Here is a 22,748-nt window from a genome sequence, read left to right as displayed (position 1 = left end):
GAGTCTTCAATGTCAGTTAAGTCCATACCCTCCTGAGTGACCTAAAAGCTGCGTTTAAGGTCATCCCTTTGATTTTCAGTAAAGATGTGAACAGGGCTTCTCTGCCCCACAAAGATCCTGAAATACAACTGCACATTACCTGATAACTACATTCAGAACCACACTGTAACTTACCCATGACTAACACCTGGCCTGAGACTTCCCACAGCCTTGTCAACCTCTGTCCTGAATGAGGTGCCCATGCACAGATCCAATTAGGAATAGCATCACCCACCTTGGTTCAGTTACAGAAAATGAGGAAATGATCAAACACTCCAACCAACAGAACTGTCCCCTAAGAACAGACAAGAACAGTATAGAGTGAGCCTATCCTCTAGATGGAAGGATCCAGCTTATCTTTCACACCCCAACCCCACCCTGGATCTTCCTTGGCAGTATGGATCAAAAATCCAAGCTCTACTCTTCACTAGCCATGAGAATGAATAACTCAAAAAATAACTCAGAGATATTAAGTTAAAAGTGCAGCTACATATTTATTCTTTTTTTTTTTTTACGATTTTTTTTTTTAGATTTAAAAATTTTGTTTAATATTTTATTTATTTGTTTGATAGTGAGAAAGAGAGAGAGAGAGCACACACACAAGTAGGGGGAGCAGCAGGCAGAGGGAGAAGCAGGCCCTCTGCTGAGCAGGGAGCCCGATGCGGGGCTCGATCCCAGGACCCTGGAATCATGACCCGAGCCGAAGGCAGACACTTAACGACTGAGCCACCCAGGCACCCCTTTTTTTTAGATTTTAAAGTAGGCAGAGAAGCAGGCAGAGAGAGAGGAGGAAGCAGGCTCCCTGCTGAGTAGAGAGCCCAATGTGGGGCTTGATCCCAGGACCCTGGGATCATGACCTGAGCCAAAGGCAGAGGCTTTAACCCACTGAGCCACCCAGGCGCCCCATACATTTATTCTTCTATTAGCATGAATAGGTGGATCTCATTAAATTAAGAAGTAGAATGTGAAAGGAAACAGTTCACAGTCTAGAAATAGTAAGTGTAACTTTGGAGGGACATACAGTAGATCAGTTTCAGGTGTATAACATGATTGGGTGTATAACATAATTGACATACAGTAGATCAGTTTCAGGTGTATAACATGATCCAGTAGTTGTATATATTCCAAAATATCACCACGATAAGTCTAGTTAACATCTGTCACTATACATAGTTATAAAAATATTTTCTTCTCAAAAAGTTTTTCCAAACTTTTTAAAGATTTACTCTTAGTAACTTTCAAATATGCATTACAGTACTATTAACTATAGGCACCATGGTGTACATTACATCCCCACAATTTATGACCAGAAATTTGCACCTTTTGACCACCACCTTCACCCATTTCATCCACCCCACTCCATTCCTGGCACCCACCCTTGTGCTCTCTCTTATCTGTGAGCTTGGGTTTTTGGTTTTGTTTTGATCTCACCATATGTGAGATCATATGGTATTTGTCTTTCTCTGTCTGACTTATTTAATTTAGTATTATACCTTCAAGTTCCATCCATATGGGTCCAAATGACAAGGTTTCATTCTTTTTTTTATGGATGAATAAAACTTCATTTTATATATATATATATGTGTGTGTGTGTGTGTGTGTGTAAACATATATATCTCACATTTTCTTTATCCATTCATCCATCAGTAACACTTGTTTTCATATCTCGGTTATTATAAATAATGCTTCAGTGAACATAGGGGTGTACATATCTTTTAGAGTTAGTGTTTTCATTTTTTTCAGGTAAATACCCCAAAATTGAATTACTGGATCACATGGCAGTTCTATTTTTAATTTCTTGAGGAACTTCCATTCTGTTTTCCATAGTAGCTACCAGCAATTTACATTCCAATCAATATAGTGCACTAGGGCTCCTTTTTCTCCACATCCTTGCCAACACCTGTTGTTTCCTGTCTTTTTGATACAAGCTATTCTAACAGGGGTGAGGTAGTAGCTAATTGTGGTTTTGATTGCCCTGATGAGTGGTGATATTGAGCACCTTTTCATGTGTCTGTTGGCTGTCTGTATGTCTTCTTTGGAAAGCACTGCTTTCTTTTTCTTGGATAAGCTGATTGGCAGGAGGCCACCAAGAAAGCAGCTTGAACAGTCTGTTCCTGAGAAAGTTACCTAAGGCATTGGGGAAAGTAATTTCGGTTACAGATGCATTCACTGAGAAACCTTGTTGTTACTGCTGTTTCTGTGTAAGAATTTCCAATGTTCTTTCAGTGGTTCCGCCATTGGAATAAGCCACAAATACATTATTCCTTCTTGTGTCAATTTGAGTGTTCTGAGAACAAGCTTTCAAGACGGAGAATAAGGAATATCTTCGGGATAGCACCTGTAAAAGATAAAGGAGAGAGGGCACCTGAGTATTCAGGCAAAGCCTTTAGACCACGATACAGGTGTAATATCTATAAAGGGAGGAAGAAGGAAGGACTGGGTAGCAAGAGCCCCAGACTCCAGTGTAAGTATGAGAAAGTCTCAGGAAAGCTACAAAGACACCTGCATTTCTTAGCTCTTTTCTGGGGCTTCCCAGGGAAAGCATGGCCTTGGCTCTAATACTGAGGCAGGTCACAGCTGGAGCATGCTGGCTGGGTATGCACCAGAGCAGGCTCTCTCTCTAAAGGGTCTCAGCAGCACATTTCCAGAGCAACCACACTTTCTAGTCAAAACTCAACTGCCTGAGGAACTGTATCAGTTAGATTTTGCTGTGTAAAACCCAGCCTAAAACACAGTGTGGCTTTGAAAAAGAAAAAAATGTATTTCTCATGCACTGTGAGTTGGCTCTGCTGAGTGGGAGTTATGGGCCATAATGTGATCTAGACTGGCCTTTCCAGCACAACTAGTGCTGGTGTCACTCGGCCCCCAATAGACAGAACTTGGATGCATTCTCCTCTTATTAATATCAGGAGCACCAAAGAAAGCAAGTGGAAGAACACAAATTCTTTTGAGACCTAGATTTAGAACTGGCACTCTTTCACATTGGCCTCATTCTGCAGACCAAAGCAAGCCACAGGGTTGAGCCCCAAGTTCAGGGACAGCCCATCACTGGAGGACACTACAAAATTACCTAGCAAAAGACATGGATGTGAGTAAGGGTGAAGGCTTAGAGCCAAGACTGCAAACCACCACAGAATCCAGGCTAATCACAATGGCTTGAGTCTCTTTTTCAAAAAATATCACTGCCAAATGTGAGGTTATCATGATAGCCACTGGATTATCAGAAGCCAGGGGAAGGCAAGAAATAGAACCTTCACAAGTATCGCAAGAACATTGAAAAACATTTTATCTAGTTGTCTCATTGGCCTAGGTCCCATCAGAAGAATAAATCCCATGAATCAGCTGGTGAACTTTTAAATAAACAAATAGCCTTTTCTTAATTAACCGATTATTAACCTTTTCCTAAGGCATTTATCATGAGATGCATTAGCTACTGCACAGGTTCTGCCTTGGCAGGTCCATAAATAACTAAGGGCAGTTTTGTTAGGTAGAACAATTTTAACCAACATGCTTACACTCGTCTCTCAGGCCTCTACAGTTTGAGTTGTGTTGTTTGCTATTTGGGAAATAGTGAGGGATAAACACATTTGAAAACGTGTTTTAGTTTGGAAACACTTAGGGAGGGTTAGAAATCCCTGGTTAAATCAAGGAAATCTGGTGATAAGTTACCCTATTGAGCTATTGACAAAATATGAGCACCTGGCAGAAGGATTTCATACATCAGAGCCACAGTATCTGCATGTGGGAACAGCAGAGCAGCCCATATATGGTTCAAAAACCTGGTCTGAACCGATAAGGTCATGTCTGAGACACAGGGAAACAGGTATATAAGGAAGACGCAGAGGGGACTAATGCTGCATCTCCCCAGAGTCATAAACCACCACATGGAGATCAGAAAAGGAAAAGCCACACACTGGGCACTTGGGTGGCTTAGTCTGTTAAATATCTGCCTTTGGCTTGAGTCAGGATCTCCGGGACCTGGGATTGAGCCCCGCATCGGGCTCTCTGCTCAGCACGGAATCTGCTTCTCTCCCTGCTTGTGTTCTCTCTCCAATAAATAAGATCTTTAAAAAACAAAAAGAAAGAAAGAGAAAGCCACCCACCACAAACACTCACCACGCTTAGAATACCCCCATATCAATCCTAAGAACTCCTCGACAGGGTCCCCTGCCAATAATCTCTGAACTCCCAAAGCCAACTCCAAAACACAGGGCTAAATTTTACTTTGGAACTACTTACCCATTTCCACAATACAATCAGTAGTACAATTACGGAGGCTATTCCAAAACAGGGGAGTACAACGTAGTTCAGAGTAAAAGCTGTCTTCTCAGATTCTGTCTTCTCAGATTCTGCAGAGAGAAAGAGGAAAATAACATTAAGGAAATAACCTCCTGGCCAGAGCCAGAGGCCATACAAACACTGCTAGGATTTGTGGTTGTATCTCATTTTCCTGGTTCTTGTGACCCTCTGCCACATGTCACCCTCCTTGGCACCCTCCATTCCTATCACACATACCTCAACATCAAACAGCGTGTTCAGCACTTGCCAGAAGATGCTGGAATATCAAACATCACATACCACTCACACATGCCATGCGACGTGTAAAGCTTCCAAACTACTACACCATCTTGCCGCAATACAGTGGATATGCGTGTCCCTCAAAATTCATACACTGAAATCCTAGTGCCCAGTGTGATGGTATTAGGAGACAGGGTTGGGGGAGGTGCTTAGGTCAGGAGCGTTGAGCCCTTGTGAATGTATTTAGTGCCCTTATACTAGAGGCCCCAGAGAGATCCCTCATTCCTTCCACCATGTGAGCATACAATAAGAAGTCTGCAGCCCAGAAGAGGGTCCTCACCCAACCATGCTGGCACAACGACCACAAACTTTCATTTCAGCCTCCGGAACTGTGAAAGATAAAGTTCTGTTTTTAAGCCACCCAATCTGTGGCAAATTGTTACAGCAGCCTGAATGGACTAAAACATACATATAACGCAGGAAACCCCCTCATACCATACACGCAAAGCATATTTCAATTTCGTACTCCCCATTTCCCCACACATACTCTGCACACATTTCTTCATACACACACAACCACCCACACACATTTTTAGCCCTTACTTCTAAAAACAATTCCTCTCTCCCTCTAGGACCATCCTGGATACCCAGACTACATCCCCCAGAAGCCTGGTCAGACCCTGCCTTCTTCACCCCTCTTAGCTCCAGGCAGATGCAGTAGACCAGCAGGGTCATACCCACCCAGGACCATACCCATGACCTTGGAAGTCAAGATATGAGCTCCAATGGACCTCATCCCACGAGCAAGAGGGATTCTATAGTGACCTGTAGATCTTGAGCTTATGATCCCATGTCCTTGGGGAAAGTCCTGGGCATCTGCAGGACCATCTTACTATGGCTCCCCATCTTGGGCACAACCCATAAGACAGAACTACGGGTTTAGCCTCTACCAGCCACCAGTTTGCAGTGATCTGGGGGCCTGAGCAGAAGACTTGCTGGCAGGGCAGAGTCCCTGGCCCCTGATAAACTGTTATCTTCAGACATGGATAGGATCCTGTCCCCTCCCTCCTTGTCGCTAGCAAGTTTCACACTCTAAGCCATATAGACCACCCAGATCACTTAAATTGCCATGAACTGAAAGGAGCCCTGTTTCCATCTGAGGACTATTGTCACCACTCTCCATCAACCAGACCATCTGCCCTGCCTTAAAGACCTAGTCCGGACTGCTGACTCTGGGGCTAAGTTATGCCAGACCAAGCTTTCTATCTTTCCCACTGTCCCCGTCTTCCCCAAGACTGCCTGGGAACAAAAATTTATGTTATCCAACCTCAAGGTAAAGAGCAGGAGAAATGTTCAGGAGGCTTCTTACCTATAACAGTCAAGGTGAAGTTGAGCCTCTGGTAGGTAGGCAAGGATTTATGCCATATCACACACTGGTAGATGGTCATATTGTCTTCCAGAGAGGGCTTCAGCCTCAAGAAACTAGTGACATTCTTATTGTCGGTGGTATAATTAGTGAAGACGCCCTCAGAAACCTCCACATACTGGGGATCCTTCTGGGTCCACTTTTTCCACGTAATGGTAATGTTAAAGGGGTAGAACCTACTTGCCATACACGAAATAAGTTGTTCTTCATTTTCTTTCATGATGGCTTGCTCTGGAAACAAGCTGGAGACTGGGTAAGCTGCCAAGAGAGAGAAGTCATGTTTCAAGGGCAAGTAGGGACTAGTTTATTTTCAGCCTAATGCCTGACCCACAGCAAGCAAGCCTTCAGGAAAGGTAAGCATACTGAATGGGATTCTGCTTAGGCTAAATATTCTGGATATGTTGGTTTCACTGTCAGCTGATATGCTGTGGTCCCCTACTCTCATAGCAATTTTATAGAGCAGAGTTTCTTAAGCTACTTTATATCATACATAAACACCTTTGAGAATCTGAGGAAAGCCCTGGAAAACCATTGTGGTAGAGACTGCTAACAACCAATTTCCATTCTTCCATGACATACCCCAGTTAAAGCTACATCTCTCAACCTCCGCATAGCCATGTGAACTTAGGGCCTCATCATTCAGAGGTAATCAGAAATAATGATAGCAACTTTCAGGAAGTATCCTTAAATAACAAGGATGCCTTAAAGAAAAGGACTGCGCCCTACTCTCCTCTCCCCCTTCCTCTTTCCTGCAGAATGGCTGGAATAGTGCTTGACGGCTAGAGAAGGAAAAGCCACTTCCAAACATAAGGTGGCAGCTACGTGTGGAGAATAGCAAAGTAATAAGATAAAAGGATCCTAGGTCACCTATAGTCACAGAACTGCCATAGCCGCCTTGTGTTAGCTACACTTGTGTAAAAGACAATAAACTACCTTTTTTGAAAAGCCATTGTTGACTTCTGGTTTTCCTTCTGACATGTAAAGACCCTGAAAGCCATAACAAGAAAAGAGCGGAGCTGAACAAATGATAAACCAACAAGTTTTCATAGATCTATGAAAGAATGAAGGTGACAGGGCACCCCAAAAGCTAAAGACAGACAGACCGAGAGAATCACAACCAAAATTGTGTCACCTTGAGCAGATGCCAGAGCCATAAACCAGTAGAGGCACATAAGCAGCGACTCTCACCAACTGCTAAAGGATGAGGATGGACTGATCGCTGTGGGCCCAGTCTCACGGGGATCACCACCCTTTCATGCATTTTACTTCCAGGAAACCCACACTGGTTCTCACAGTGAAGATTCATCACAGTGAAGATTCAAGAAAAATCCCCTTCTATTTTCAGGGGAGAGGAAAAGTAGCTAAAAATATACCCAGTGCATTAACCACATAAAGGATGCTCAAGAGAAAAGACTTTGCCAGAGCCTTCTAAGATGGGTAAAGGATGATTAGCCAACTCGAGCCTGCTCTAGCCTTCTGGTCTCACCTACAAAAGCTTCTGAAGGTCACAGCCTAGGGGCTCAGAGCTCAAATTCAAGATTGAGATTTAATGGTAAGATTGACTGCTTCCTTTCTGCAACCCTTTGTCACCAAAGCAACAGGGCTCCGGGTGATAATATTAGATGAAAACTGAGAGGGATGCAAGGCACACTCTGTTTAAAGAGGGAAACTCTTAAGAAAACAGGTTGCCAGTAATGAGGACCTGGCAGTTCTGATGGGAAATTCTTACAAGAAGCCTCTTAAAAATGCATCTTGTGTGGAAAATGTGTAGAGTATAAGAATGTACAGTTTTTGTCCCAGTTTATTTCTGCATTTACTGGATGCATTTATGGAAGGCACATAGGTCTGTGAAAGAAAGCAGAAAGAAATCACAAAAGCAATAAAGAGAGCTCAGATAATGGGGTTTATGCCAAGTGCAGACAAGGATCCTGCATATCTCAAAGACCCAAAGTTTGTAACATCAAGTATCAGCAGTAAATTATATGTTTTATCATCAATAAACATATTTTTTAATAAAAAAAAAAAGGAGGGGGAGACAAAAAGAAAAGCAAAGAACAAGTATACCGAGTAGAATGGTACATAATAATCCTGATAGGTCCCCCCAAAAATGGGTCCTTGATTAAAGGAGTGAGACTGATATAAAGCGAAGGTCAAGCAAAGCTTTATTCCGTACCAAGCATCAAGAATCAGACCAAACATTCGGGGCCACGCCTCTTATAAGAGAGGATGAACCTTCTCTGTTTCACAGACTATCTTTTAAGGGCAAAGGCCATGTGGTTGGGCCTGGCCGTGCACAGGTGGCCAATAAAATTGTAATACACAGAGAAAGATGCACAGTGATGCTAGGTGACCAAATGAATTATAATTTACCCTACAGTAGACATTTGACCTAGCCAATCACCTTGGTTAGAACTGGCACCCAAAAGGCTCCCAAAGGATGGGGCCCATACTTCTTGGTAGCTGGGGAGACAGTATGCAACACCCCACTGATCAGATGTCTCCACCTGGCCTGACCCACCCTTGTATCTGGGCTTTGTTACCTGGGGCTGGTTTCCGGGACTTGTTTTTAAGTAAGTCCCTGGGGGAAGGGGAGCAGGGACAGTTTAAGGGTTAAACAACAAGGTTATTGTTTAACCTGGATGGAAGTCTCTGGCTAAATAGGTCCTTACAATCCAACTGTATGATAAGGAAACAGAAAGCAACCTGAGGACAAAGCAGAAGCTGACACCCCACAATCCTCCCTTCATGGGGAATGTGTCACATTCCTCAGGCACTTCTGGCTGCCCTAATGCTCAGGGAAGGAAAAACTAAAAATAGAGATCACAATCCTACAAGACAAGAGTCTCCTGCAGTTTACAAATATCTTGTGGACTACAAGAGCAAAACATTTCCTTTTTTTTTTTTTAATGTTTTATTTATTTATTTGAGAGACAGTGAGAGAGCATAGAGGCAGACGAACAGGGAGTAGCAGACCCCTCCTGAGCAGAGAGCCCCATTCTAGGCTCGGTCCCAGGACCCTGAGATCATGACCTGAGTCAAAAGCAGATGCTTAACGGACTGAGCCACCCAGGCTCTCTGAGAACAGAGCATTTCTAATCAATAACCTAGCTTCTAGAAGGAAATGTAGATACAACTAAATGTCCTTATAATCTGCAGCCCATTGAGAGATACCTGAAGTGGGCAGAGTATAATGTTCCTCTGGCAAATTCCCAACTATCTTCATGTTTATGCGTGCTAGAAGGAGAAACATCTTAACTTGACAATGACAAGGCCTCTGGTATCCTGTGAATTTTCTTTAACATATAAAAGATCTTTCTTGAAACCTCCCTTTTTCCTTACCTCCCTCAACCCCATGGTTTATAATCAGCCGCTACTCACAACCCTGCGGCAGTAGCCCTTTCTGCCCACAGGTATTGTCCCCATGCTTTAATAACCCACCATTTTACACCAAAGATGCTTCAAGAATTCTTTCTTGGTCACTGGCTCCAGACCTCAACCCATCGAACCTCATCTATATTCCAAAACCACATCATATATACATAATCACTTTATTTTTTTTTAAGATTTTATTTATTTATTTGACAGACAAAGATCACAAGTAGGCAGAGAGGCAGGCAGAGAGAGAAAGAGAGGAGGAAGCAGGCTCCCCACAGAGCAAAGAGCCCAATGTGGGGCTCGATCCCAGGATCCTGGGATCATGACCCAAGCCCAAGGCAGAGGCTTTAACCCACTGAGCCACCCAGGCGTCCCTACATAATCACTTTAAATGAATGGTCTAAACATATCAAGACAGAGACGGGGGGAGGGGGATGCTGCGGCAGGAACTGGACACCTGGGTGGCTCAGTCAGTTGAGCGGCTGCCTTCCTGCTCAGGTCATGATTCCAGGGTCCAGGGATCAAACCCCAAATATCTGCTCAGCAGGACATCTGCTTCTCCCATTCCCTCTGCGCCTCCCCTCCCCTCCACTTGGCTCTCTCTCTCTCTCTCTCTCACTCACTCAAATAAATAAAATCTTTAAAAGAAAAAAAAAAGAATGTCAAAATACATGAGGCAAAACCTGAAAGAACTACAAGGAGAAACAGACAAGTCCATAATTATAGTTGGAGATTTTGAGACTCATCTTTTGTCAACAGAAAGACCAGCAGGCAGAAGAGTAGTAAGAAAATAGTGGAAAGGAACATTACCACTAATCACCTGGATCAAATTATCAACAGGATACTCTACCTGGCAGTAGTATATACATTCTTCCCAAGCTCACATGGAACATTCACCAAGATGAAGTGCCTTCTAGCTCACAGAACACATCTTTAACGTTTTTAAAGAATAGGAATCAGGCAGAATATGTTCTCAGACCACAAGAGAGTTAAACTAGACATCAATAAGCAAAAGGATAACTGGAAAAATTCCAAATTCCTTGGAGAATAAATCACTTCTATTCTAAATAATATATGGGTCAAAGAAAAAGTCTCAAGAGAAATTTTAAAATATTTTGAACTAAATGAAGTTAAAATGAGAATACCACTCATGAAAATTTGTGGGTGCAACAAGAGAAATAGAGGAAATGTATAGTACTGAATACAAATTTTATTAAAGAGGAAAGCTGTAACGTCAACTATCTTAATTAATAAGCTTCAACTTCAGAAGCTAGATGAGGAAGAGCCATTTAAGCTTAAAACAAGCAGAAGAAATGAAATAACAAAAATTAGAGCAGAAATCAGTGAAGTTGAAACCAATGGAGAAAATAAATGAAACCAAAAACTGGTGCTTTGAAATGATTACTAAAATTGATAAGCTTCTGGGTAAATTAAGGAAAAAAGAGAGAAGACAAAAATTACTAATATCATAACTGAAAGAGGGATCATTACTGATACTATGATAAAAAGAGTAACAAAGAAATATTATGAGCAACATTGAACCCACATATTTGATAACTTAAATATAATGGACCAATTCCTTGAAAGACACAAATTACCGAGATTCACACAAGAAAAAATAGGGAAGTTGATGGGGTGCCTAGGTGGTTCACTCAGACGGTTAAGTGTCTGCCTTCAGCTCAGGGAGTGATCCCAGGGTCCCGGGATCCACTTCTGTATTGAGCTCCCTGCTCAGCAGGGATCTTGCTTCTTCTTGCCTCTGCCCCTCTCTCTATCATGAATAAATCAATAAAGAAAGAAAAAATAGATGATTTGAATAGGCCTGTATCTATTAAAGAAACTGAATCAATAATTAATAACCTTCAAAAAAAGAAAGCACCAGGCCCAGATGGTTCCAATGGTGAATTCTATCATTTAAATTAATTATGATACCAATTTTTTACAATTTCATCTAGCAACTAGAAGCAGAGGGAATACAGCCCAACTCATTCTATGACCCCAGTAATACACTAATACCAAAATCAGATATAAAGGCATTACAAAAAAGGAAAACTACAGACCAATATCTCTCATTACACTGAATGCAAAAATCCTCAACAAAAAATTAACAAATTGAATCTAACAATGTATAAAAATAATTATACTCTACAACTGAAAGGGACTTAATCCAGGTATTCGAGACTGGTTCATCATTCAGAAGTCAATTAATATAATCCATGACATCAATGGACTACAGAAGAAAAGTTATATGAGCATATCAATTACGTGGAAAAAGCAACTGGCAAAATCCAACACCCACTCATGTTAAAAACTCTCAGCAAAATAGGAATAAGGGGAATTTTCTCAACTTGAAAAAGAGCATCTACAGAAAACCTACAGCTAACATTGTACTTAATGGTGAGAAACTAAAGATAGGACCAAAGCAAGGATATCTCCTCTAACCAAGCCTATTTAATACCATGTGGAAATCCTAGCTAGTATAATAGGACAAGAAAAGGAAATAAAATATACACAGGTTAAGAAGGAAAAATGAAACTGTCTTTGTTCTTGGACACATGATTTATATAGAAAACTCCCAAAGACTTGACCAGAAAAAAAAAATTAAATGCTATAACTAGTAAGTGATTACAACAGGCTACAAGGACACAAGGATAATATATAAAAGTCAATTGCTTTCTAATATACCAGCAGTAAATAATTAGAACTTCAAATTAAAAACCCAATACCATTTACATTAGGTGCCCCCACTCCCCCACAAAAAAGGAAATACTTACATTTAAATCTAACAAAATAGGCACAGAATCTATATGAAGAAGGCTACAAAACTCTAGTTAATAAAATCAAAGATCTAAATAAATGAAGAGTTTGTCTCTGTTCATGGATAAGAAGAATCAATATTGTTAAGATGTCAATTCTTCCCACCTTGACCTATAGATTCAATGAAATCATAAGCCCAGAAAGTGTTTTGTGGATATTGACTAACTCAAGTTTATGTACACAGGCAAAAAAGGCCCAGGACAGCTAACACAATAGTTAAGAACAACAAAATTGGAGGACTAACACAACCTGACTTAAGGACTTACTATAAAGCTACAGTAATCAAGACAATGTGGTAAAAGACAAATAGACCAATGGAATAGAATAGAGAGCCCAGAAACTGACCCACACAAATGTATTCAACTGATCTTTGACAAAGGAGCAAAGGCAATTCACTGCAGATAAGGCAATTTTCAACAAAAATGCTAGAACAATTGGACACCCATATATGTAAAGTTTGAACACAGAATCTAGACATACAACTTACACTTTTCACAAACACTGAGTCAAAATAGATCATAGACCTAAACATGATGAACTTTTATTTATTTATTTACTTGTTTGTTTATTTATTTATGTTTTTATTTTAAATAGGTTGATGTCCAGCATGGAGCCCAACATGGGGCTTGAACTCTGAGATCAAGACCTGAGAAGATGGAGATTAAGAATCAGTTGCTAAACTGACTGAGACACCCAGCTGCCCCTCATGATGAGTTTTTAGATACAATGCCAAAATCAGGCTCCATGACAGAAAAAATTGGTGAGTTGGACTTTATTGAAATTTAGAACTTCTGCTCTGCAAAATACACTGTTCAGAAAAATGAAAACACAGGCCATAGACTGGGAAGAAATATTTGCAAAACTCATATCTGATAAAGAACTTGTATCTAAAACATACAGAAGACTCAAAAAAATAAGATAAAATATACATTAGACTCTTAAAACTCAACAATAAGAAATCAAAGAACCCAACTGAAAAACAGACAAATGATCTAAACCAATTATCTTTCAAAAGAAGACACACAGGTAATAAAAAAAAACAAAACAAACAAACAAACAAAAACAAATGGAAAGATCCTCACAGCCTATGTCACTAGGGAATTGCAAATCAAAACAACAGATGAGATATCACTACACACCTATTAGAATGGTTAAAATATAGGGGCACCTGGGTGGCTCAGTGGGTTAAGCCTCTGCCTTTGCTCAGGTCATGATCTCAGAGTCCTGGGATCGAGCCCTGCATTAGGATCTCTGCTTGGTGGGGAGCCTGCTTTCCCCAATCTTTCTGCTTGCCTCTCTGCCTACTTGTGATCTCTCTCTCTCTGTCAAATAAATAAATAAAAATCTTTTAAAAAATGGCTAAAATATAAAAAATTAACAATATCAAATGTTGACAAGGATACAGAACTACGGAACTTTCTTTCATTGCTGGTAGGGATGCAAAATGATATAGTCATTCTGGAAGAACTGGCAGCTTCTTACAAGTTATACACAGTCTTAACATATGATCCAGCAATCACACTCCTAGGTATTTACCCAATTAAGAGGGAAAATAATGTAAATACAAAACCTACACCTGTATGTTTATGGCAGCTTTATTCCATACTGCTAAAAATTGGAAGCAATCAAGATGTTTTTCCATAGGTGAATGGATAAACGAACTAGGTATATCTATACAATGGAATGTTACTCAGTGATGTAGTAACATTGATGTTACAACAGTGATGCAGATTCTTTTGGTGGCTTGAGACACAGAGGTATCTTTTTGTTTAAGGTTTATTTATTTATTTTGAGAAAAGAGAGAGAGAGAGAACATTTGAGTGGAAGGTGGGGGCAGAGGGAGAGGGAGAGAGAGAATCTCAAGCAGAATCCTTGCTAAATGTAGGGCCTGATGCAGGGCTCAATCTCACGACCCTGAGATTATGACCTGAGCTGAAACCAAGAGTCAGACACTTAACTAACTGAGCTTCCCAGTTACTCAGGGACACAAAGGGACCTTAAATGTCTATTACTAAGTGAAGGAAGCCAGTCTGAAAAGGCTACATATTGGATGATTCCAATTCCAATTATATCACATTCTAGAAAAAGCAAAACAATGGAGCATCTTGTAGTGCCAGAAAGTAAGGAAGTACCTAAAGCAAAAAAAAAAAAAAAAAAAAAAAAACACCCACAATGATGAGGGTGTGTCAAAAAGACACAGAGTCAACTGAAAATACTCCCAATGGCCAAAGGTGGAAGAATTTGAGCAACAAAATAAATTGTGTTAAATTATAACCCAACATATAAAATTATTATCCTGAGTCCATCCTGATATAAATAAATGATCAAATAGATTAATAAGTGGGGGAGAGAAGACAAATCTCTTGTGCAGAAGAATTCCAAATAAATTATGTAGCTACTCTACCCTAAAGGGCTAGAGTAGAGTGGGCTGCACAGAGTGACTTCCTTTCAAAGAATATAGCAGGACAAGGAAGGGGAGAAAAGTACCTTTATGGTGGAGAAACCAGACAAATACCACTTAAGCTAAATGATTTAAGGTCAATACCAAGAATCATAAATCGTTCAATTAGATGGGATGCAATGGAAATGGCACTTTCCCTCTATGATCTTCCTCTTCCAAAACCATAACTCCTGTGAATTATGAGAATAACAGCAGAGAAATGCCAATAGAGTGACATCCGATGATATACCTGACCACTACTCCTCAGAAGGTCAACGTTGTCAAAAACAAGAAAAGTCTGAGAAATTGTCAGTCAAGAGGAGCCTAAGGACACATGAAAACTAAATGCAATGTGGTATTCTGGATGGGATTTTGGAATAGAAAAAGGAAATCTGAATAAATTATGAACTGTAATTAATAATAATTATCAATATTGGTTCATTATTTATAACAAATATTCCATACTAATGCAAGATGTTAATAATAAGGGAAGTTAGGGCAGAAATGGGAGTAATATGAAAACTCTGTACTGTCTTTATAATTTTTCTGTAAATCTAAAACTATTCTGGGATGCCTGGGTGGTTCAGTCAGTTAAGCATCTGCCTTTGGATCAGGTCATGATCCCAGTGTTCTGGAATTGAGTCCCGCCTTGGGCTCCTTGCTCAGTGGGAGCCTGCTTCTCCCTCTGCCTGCCACTCCCCTTGCTTGTGCTTTCTCTCTCTCTGACAAATAAATAAATAAAATCTTAAAAAGAAAAAATAAATAAAACTATTCTTAAAATATAAAGTCTGCTAATTTTTTTTAAGCTTTAATTAATTTATTTGACAGAGATCACAAGTAGGCAGAGAGACAGGCAGGGGTGGGGGTGGGGGAAGCCGGCTCCCTGCTGAACAGTGAGCCTGATGCAGGTCTCGATTCCAGGACCCTGGGATCGTGACCTGAGCCAAAGGCAGAGGCTTAACCCACTGAGCCACCCAGGTGCCCCTAAAGTCTGTTAATTTTTAAAAAATACTTTTATTTTGGGTGCCTGTGTGGCTCAGTTGGTTAAGCATCCCACTCCTGATTTCAGCTCAGGTCACAATCTCAAGAGTCTTGAGTTCAAGCCCCATGTCAGGCTCCACATTAAGCAGGGAGTCTGCTTGAGATTCTCTCTCTCCCTCTCCCTCTGCCCCTCCTCACACCCCATGCACACATGTGTTTTCTCTCAAATAAATAAATAAATCTAACAAAATAAAATACTTCTATCTTAAGCTTTCTGTTATCTGCAGAGGGAATTAATCCTAATTTATTACCCCCATCACCCACATTAATATGTATAAAATATTAAAAGTCCAAAGTACAATATTGGGGGGCTCATAGACACTGGCCCTTTTTTATAGGCTGAATGTGGCTTCTTAAAATTCATATACTGAACTCCTAATTGATGTCCCTCAGAATGTGACTACATTTGGAAATAGGGTCTTTTTTAAGGTAATTAAGGTTAAAATGGGGACATTAGCTTGGGCCTTAATCTAATAGGACTGTTCTCCTTATAAGAAGAAAAGAGTGGACACATGTGCACAGAGGAAAGTATATGTGAAGAAGACACAGGGAGAAGATGCCTATCTACAAGCCAAGCAAAAAGGCCTCGGGGGAAACAACAACCTTACTGATACCCTGATCTCAGACTACTAGACTGCAGAATTGTGAGAAAATAAATTTCTGTTATTTAAGCCACCCAGTGGCTTGATTTTGTTACAGCAACTCTAGCACATGACTATGCCCCTCAAAGCTCATCTACGTGTTATCAGACCCATCATAATAAAGAAAAGTAAAGCTCAAAGGGGTGTTCGAAAGATAGTGTTGCTGTTGCTGCAAGTCTTCACTGGGCACGCACCTCACAACAGTACCCAGCTGGGCACTGTATTTGTAATGTATTTATTCATACATTAGTTAATGGAATCCTAAGTTCCGAGACAGGTATGATTTATCAACCCATTTTGTACAGGGGAAAATTCAGACCCCAAAATGTTAAATGGCTGGCCCAATCACCCAATTCGGAAATAGCAAAGCTAAAACAGGATACAGATCTATGGAACCAAACTCCAGCATCTCTCTCCTTTCCCAGCTACCTTTCAGAGACACCTCTTCAGTGAACACGTACTGTCCACATACTAAGTGAATTATATCATAATTAATATAGCTATCTTTGGGGCGCCTGGGTGGCTCAGTGGGTTGAGCCTCTGCCTTCAGCTCAGGTCATGATCTCAGGGTCCTGGAATCAAGCCCTGCATCAGGCTCTCTGCTCAGCAGGGAGCCTTCTTCCCCCTCTCTCTCTGCTTCTCTGCCTACTTATGGTCTCTGTCTGTCAAATAAATAAATAAAATCTTAAATATATATATATATAGCTATCTTTCACTGGGCATTTACAATGGGCCAAGCACTATGCTGTGCTACTTGCATTTTTCATAGACTCTTCCCCACAATAAATCTCCTAGATAGGTATTCTTACATTTGTTCAGAAGGAGGTTCTATGTGATTAAGTACTTGCCCAAAGTTGTCCAGCTGTCCATGGAAGCCCAGGACTCAAACCCATGTCTGTCTGACTCACTGGTCCATGCCCCAAGCCTCTGCTCCGTTTGGCCCACAGCTCCACCTCAAGCCTCAGCACCATGGCAGCCTCAGGGCCCTGCCTCCAGGCACTCACCCACAATCTCCAGCTGGATGGTTTTCACTACTTTGTTAGGGGTCATCACCACCTCACATCGGTACTCTCCTGCTTCCTCCAGCCGGATGTCTGGCAGCTTCAGGGAGGCATCCCCTCTTTCCAGCTTCGATAGAGACACAGAGGCTCCAGGTCGTGTTATCATTCGGTTGCCTCCAAAATACTGAAACACTGTAACTTCTGTTGTTGACATATGATGCTTCCTAAACCAGGTGACACCCATAAGCGTGATGTTCAGGGGGCTGTCACTCGGGACTTTGCAGACAATAGTGACATTGTCATTCAGGAACACCGTCTGAGTCTCCCTTGCCATTTCCACTTGCAGAAAACCTGTGACAATAAGAGAACTTTGTTATGGGGGACCTTTGAAAAAACATAGGTATGGTACTCTCAAACAGGTGCCACGTAATTGGAAACAAATTCCTTCTTTTGTGGGAGAGAGGGTGTCTCGGAGAGGCTCCTTAGTTCATAGCCCCACATTAACCTATGTAAGATCCTTCAACTTTATTCTTCTTTTTTCAAGTTTGTTTTCGTTATTCTGTATCCCTTACAATTTCATAGGAATTTTAGAATTAGTTTATCAATTTCTACAAAGAAGTCTACTGAGATTCTAATAGGAATCGCATTGAATCTTTAAATCAATTTGGGGAGTACTGTCATTTTTTTTTTATTAAAGATTTTTATTTATTTATTTGACAGACAGAGATCACAAGTAGGCAGAGAGGCAGGCAGAGAGAGAGAGGAGGAAGCAGGCTCCCTGCGGAGCAGACAGCCCGATGTGGGGCTCGATCCTAGGAACCAAGGATCATGACCTGAGCCGAAGGCAGAGGCTATAACTCACTGAGCCACCCAGGCTCCCCGGGAGTACTGTCATCTTAACAGTGTTGTCTTCTAATCCATGAATCTGTTTTTCAGATACTGTATGGACTGAATGTTTGTGTCCCTCCAAAATTCCTACATTGAGGCCTAATGTCCAGTGCAATGGTATTTGGAGATAGGGCCTTTGAGAGGTAATTAGATCATGAGGGTCGAGCCCTCATGAATGGGATTAGTGTCCTTATTAGAGACATGATAGATCTCTTTCTCAGCACCAGAGGACACAGTAAGAAGGTATTCCTCCAGAAGCCAGAAAAGAGGCCCCCTCTCCAGGAACCAATTAGCACCTAGATCTTGAACTTCTCAGCCTCCAGAACTGTGAGAAATAAATCTCTGTTGTTTAAGCCACTCAGTCTAAGGTTTTTGTTAGGGTCACCTAAAATGATTTCAGACAGGATGTTTTTCCATTTCACTTATTTAGATCCTCTTAAATTATTTTCAACGTCGAATATTCTCACTGTTCTGATTTTGTAATAATCAGAGCAAGCTAAGCATTTGCTATATTAAGATCATGCATGTGTCCCCAGACTTAGTACTTTCCCTAGGCTGCTTTTATCAAAGCTGGTGACAGACTGAGTCTGATTTATGATACATCTTGTGGGGAATGTCTGTGAATCTAGGTATCTGATCATCTTTGAGAAATGACAGCAAAGTTAGTGTAGTAATCTTAAAGATAGCCATTGCTAATTTGATGATTACCAGTTGCCATTAAATGAACTATAAAACTAAAAAAAAAAAAAAAGCTTTATGTTTTCAGAGTAAAAATGTTATGATTCTTTTGTTAAACTTATACATAAGTATTTTATCCTTTCTGATAAATAGAATTGCTTTCTAATTTTATTCCTGGATTGCTCATTACAAGTGTATAGAAATACTATTTTTTTTTTAAATTTCCATCTCCTCCCCCCCATCCCAACAAGCAACCATTCCAAGATGTTTAATCCTTCATGTTTTTGTTCTCCTTACAACTGCCTTGTTTTGTAGGACATCTGATGGCTCAGGTCATGACCCCAGCCAGGATCCTGGGATGAGTCCCAGACCAGTCTCCTTGGTCAGTGGGGAGCCTGCTTCTCCCTCTGCCTCCCACTCACCCTGCTTGTGCTCTCTCTCTCGACAAATAAATAAAATCAATTTAAAAATTTATTTATTTGACAGAGAGAGAGAGGGAGAGAGAGTGTGTGAGCACAAGTAGGGGGAATAGCAGGCAGAGGGAGAAGCAGGCTCCCCGTGGAGCAAGGAGCCCACCACAGAGTTCCATCCCAAGACCCTGGGATCATGACCTGAGTGGAAGGCAGGCGCTTACCTGACTGAGCCACCCAGGTGCCCCTAAAACCCTAAAAAACAAACAAACAAACAAACAAACAAACAACAACAAAAAACCCTCCTCCAATAGGGTATTTCTTTAAAAAAAAAAAAACAATAACAAAAAAACCTGCCTTGTTTTGTTTCTCAAACTTATGAAAATAGTATGAAGTTAGATGTTAATGCTTCCCCTCTTGGCACTGTTTCAAACCCTCTCTCATTGATATGTGTACAGCTAGTCCATTGGTTGAGGTTAGTGACCAGCTCTTCGTATGCGAATCCACCTTTGGCTCATCCATAGCCTTAGTGATGGACACCCCAGAGTCTCCTAAATGCCCACATCCCCACCCATCCAGCCACCACCACTTGGCACAGCCCCGCCCATTGTTAAGATATCATGTGATATCTTACGGTTTTTACTTCTATGACTAGCAGTGAGTTTTAAACATCTCTTCACGTGCCTTTCTGCCTTTGGTTTCCTGTTCGATAATTAAACCTCCATCACTGCCCCCCCCCCCACCAAAATGTACAAGAGGACATTTGAATGTCCCCACGAGGGTGAAACACTCCCTCACACTCTCGGGAAGGCTCCCTTCAGTAAAGTGCTCTACTCCCTTCATTCGGTAAAGTGATATATTCCCTCGGGAGCACCGGGCAGTACTTCCCTTACTTCCACACCCCCCCCCAACCCACCCACCCTTAACTCGTTTTTCTTCTCCGTGCCAGCCCCCAAAGTGACAAAAAAGTACAGAGCATTCCGGGCCCCGAATCAGAGGAGGTACCCAGTCTCGGGCTCCTACAGGTGCCCCCTCGGGGCCCAGCAGCCATCACTAAAAATTGAATGAGTAAAGGGCGGCCCCGGCCTTCAGATGGGACCCCGGCTGCAGCGGCCGGGAGAGGAGCGCAGCCATCACCCCTCCTCCGGCGCCCCGGGCTTACCTGCGCTGGGTGGCCAGCTCGACAGGACCAGGAGGAGGGGCGCTGGCCCGAGTAGGAGCAGCCACGAGAGCGCCATGCATGACCATCGCCCGCGGGCCCAGGCAAGCGACAGTCGGTAGAGAGCCAGGGCGTTCACCTGAGGGCTGAAGCGTACTTCCGGGCCTCCGTGTCCCGGGTGGTAGTCGGAGAAGCGAGCCGCGAGCCGGGATGAGTCACGCTCACACCAGGAGGACACTCGGCCCCACACCTGCGCGCTAAGTGCCGGGAGCGCCAGCTGAGGCTGGAAGGGCGGGGCGACTGGGGGGGTGGGGAGGGGCGAGGGGGCCGGTGGCGAGGGGTGGGGGGCGTCGGAGGCTGGCAAAAGAGGAGTTCCGCGAAGGCCCTGGGGCCTTGGGCCTAGGTCACTTTGTAAACTGAGGCCGGGAGCTGTCAGCAGTTTACGCCCAGGCGGCGCTCCAGCCAAGCGCGGCGGAGGACGGCAGTCATTGCTGGTGAACGGAATGAGGGAAAGCGCCGCGGAGGGAGTCTCTGCTCTCAGGTTACAGCTCGCGTCTCAATCAGCTGAACTTCCCATTCTTGATTTTGGCTTAGGTCACGATCTCAGGGTGGTGAGATTAGCCCCCCCAAAGTTCCCTGCTGAGCGGGGGTCTGAGATTCTCAGACTCCCTCTGCCCCTCCCCTCATCCTGAGCGGACGCCAAGCTCTCAAAAAAAAAAAAAAAAAAACCAACAATATATATGCATATATGCATATGCATATATAGGTAGATAGAAGCCTGGGTGGCTCAGTTGGTTAAATGTCTGCCTTTAGCTCAGGTCTTGATCCTGGGGTCAAGGATAGAGTCCAGGGAGCCCGCTTCTCCCTCTTCCTGCTTCTCCCCCTGCCTGCCCCTCCCCTGCTTGTGCTTTCTCTCTGACAAATACATAAAATCTTGAAAAAACAAGACAAAAACACACAAAAAAGTCTGTGTGTGTGTGTATGTGTATGTGTGCATATATATGTATGTACATATATATGTATATATCTTTAAGGATATATGGAGACACACACATATATATTATCTTTAAAATAAATTTACATTCTGTACTCCCAGAACACTTTAGTCAAACATCAAAAAGCAGCCCTTAATTTCCCTTATGAACCAAAATGTGGCTTCTGACCTCCTTCAGCAAAACCTAAAATGTTCACTCAGTAATCATTATATTTAACCATCTCCAGAACAGCTTTTAAATCAGTTTGAACTACAAAGTTCAGAACACAAGTGGCAGTGCATACTATTATAATAAATGCACACACCTCTTGCCCCAGCATCTTGCATTCCAGGAGTCTCATTGATTTTTTCCTTGCCTCATTAAAAACAATGTATGTAATCTACAGAAAATCACAGACAGACCTGGACTCAAGACCCAAGTTCCAGCTATGCCACCCATGACTGTGGGACAGTTACCTCAGTTTCCACTTCTCTAAAACTGAGATGGCAAAGTCTTCCCTGCAGGGCTGTTGTAAGAATTACAGGATCAGGCAGGGTGCGAATGAAGACTTCGTGGTACTGTCAGTAACTAAGCAAATGTTCACACTCTCATATACCTGCAGAACAGCATGCAGACAGGAAAGAGCATAGAACTGGGAGGTGGGCAGGTCACCCGCACAGATACCAACTTGCTGAGGGATCTTCAGAAGGTCACAGTTTCTGAGCCACACTTTTAACAAGGGATCTACAAGGTTAGGTCCAGCTAGAGAATTCTATAATCCAACTGCTACCTTTTGGAGGGAGTCAACCTGAGAAGAAGTCCTCTCCTGGTATTACTGACATCATTAAATAACTTCCCCCAAAGGAAGTTTGTTGGTGAATCTCCATATTTACCCAGTAAACCACTCTGCAAGCCACTAGGATTTCCACTTCTATGCCACAACTGGAAGCAGGGGTTGGGTACTCCGAAATGCTGGAAAAGGAATTCCTTCTTTGGTACATGATCTCTAAGGCCCTCAGATTGTACGACTCTATAACTGTGTTTTGCAAACAACCCATTCTTTCAACATTGCCAAGTTTGTCTTTTTTCCCCAGAAAATTACACAAAATATTAATTTTTTTCCTGATTTTACTTTTAGCATAATTAAAAACAAAGCTATACAAATGAGGACAAGAATAATATTTTCTGACAAATATTGCACTGGGAGAATTTTTACAATGTAACATTAAAAAACAAATATAAATATAACAAACTTGTATAAAGTCTCTGTGTCTTCCTGATTATCAAATTAAAATCCAGTTATTTAGGTTTTTTTTTTTTTTTTAGTGACCCAATTTTCTG

General features: G+C 42.0%; 1 protein-coding gene across 1 annotated transcript; it reads right to left on the bottom strand.

The window, feature by feature from the left end:
- Positions 1-1,810: 1,810 nt before the first annotated feature.
- Positions 1,811-22,465, bottom strand: NCR3LG1 (natural killer cell cytotoxicity receptor 3 ligand 1; the record flags this gene model as incomplete). Its single annotated transcript, XM_082682395.1, has 7 exons — positions 1,811-2,377; positions 4,279-4,388; positions 5,927-6,241; positions 17,302-17,649; positions 20,437-20,924; positions 21,950-22,023; positions 22,301-22,465. 7 exons carry the CDS (start codon positions 22,463-22,465, stop codon positions 2,225-2,227), a joined length of 1,653 nt encoding a protein of 550 aa, XP_082538521.1. The 3' UTR covers positions 1,811-2,224.
- Between the last annotated feature and the right edge of the window lie 283 nt (positions 22,466-22,748).

Source organism: Mustela nivalis, assembly GCF_964662115.1.
Source record: "Mustela nivalis genome assembly, chromosome: 9".
Taxonomy (NCBI): domain Eukaryota; kingdom Metazoa; phylum Chordata; class Mammalia; order Carnivora; family Mustelidae; genus Mustela; species Mustela nivalis.
This window is presented reverse-complemented; position numbering and strand designations above follow the sequence as displayed.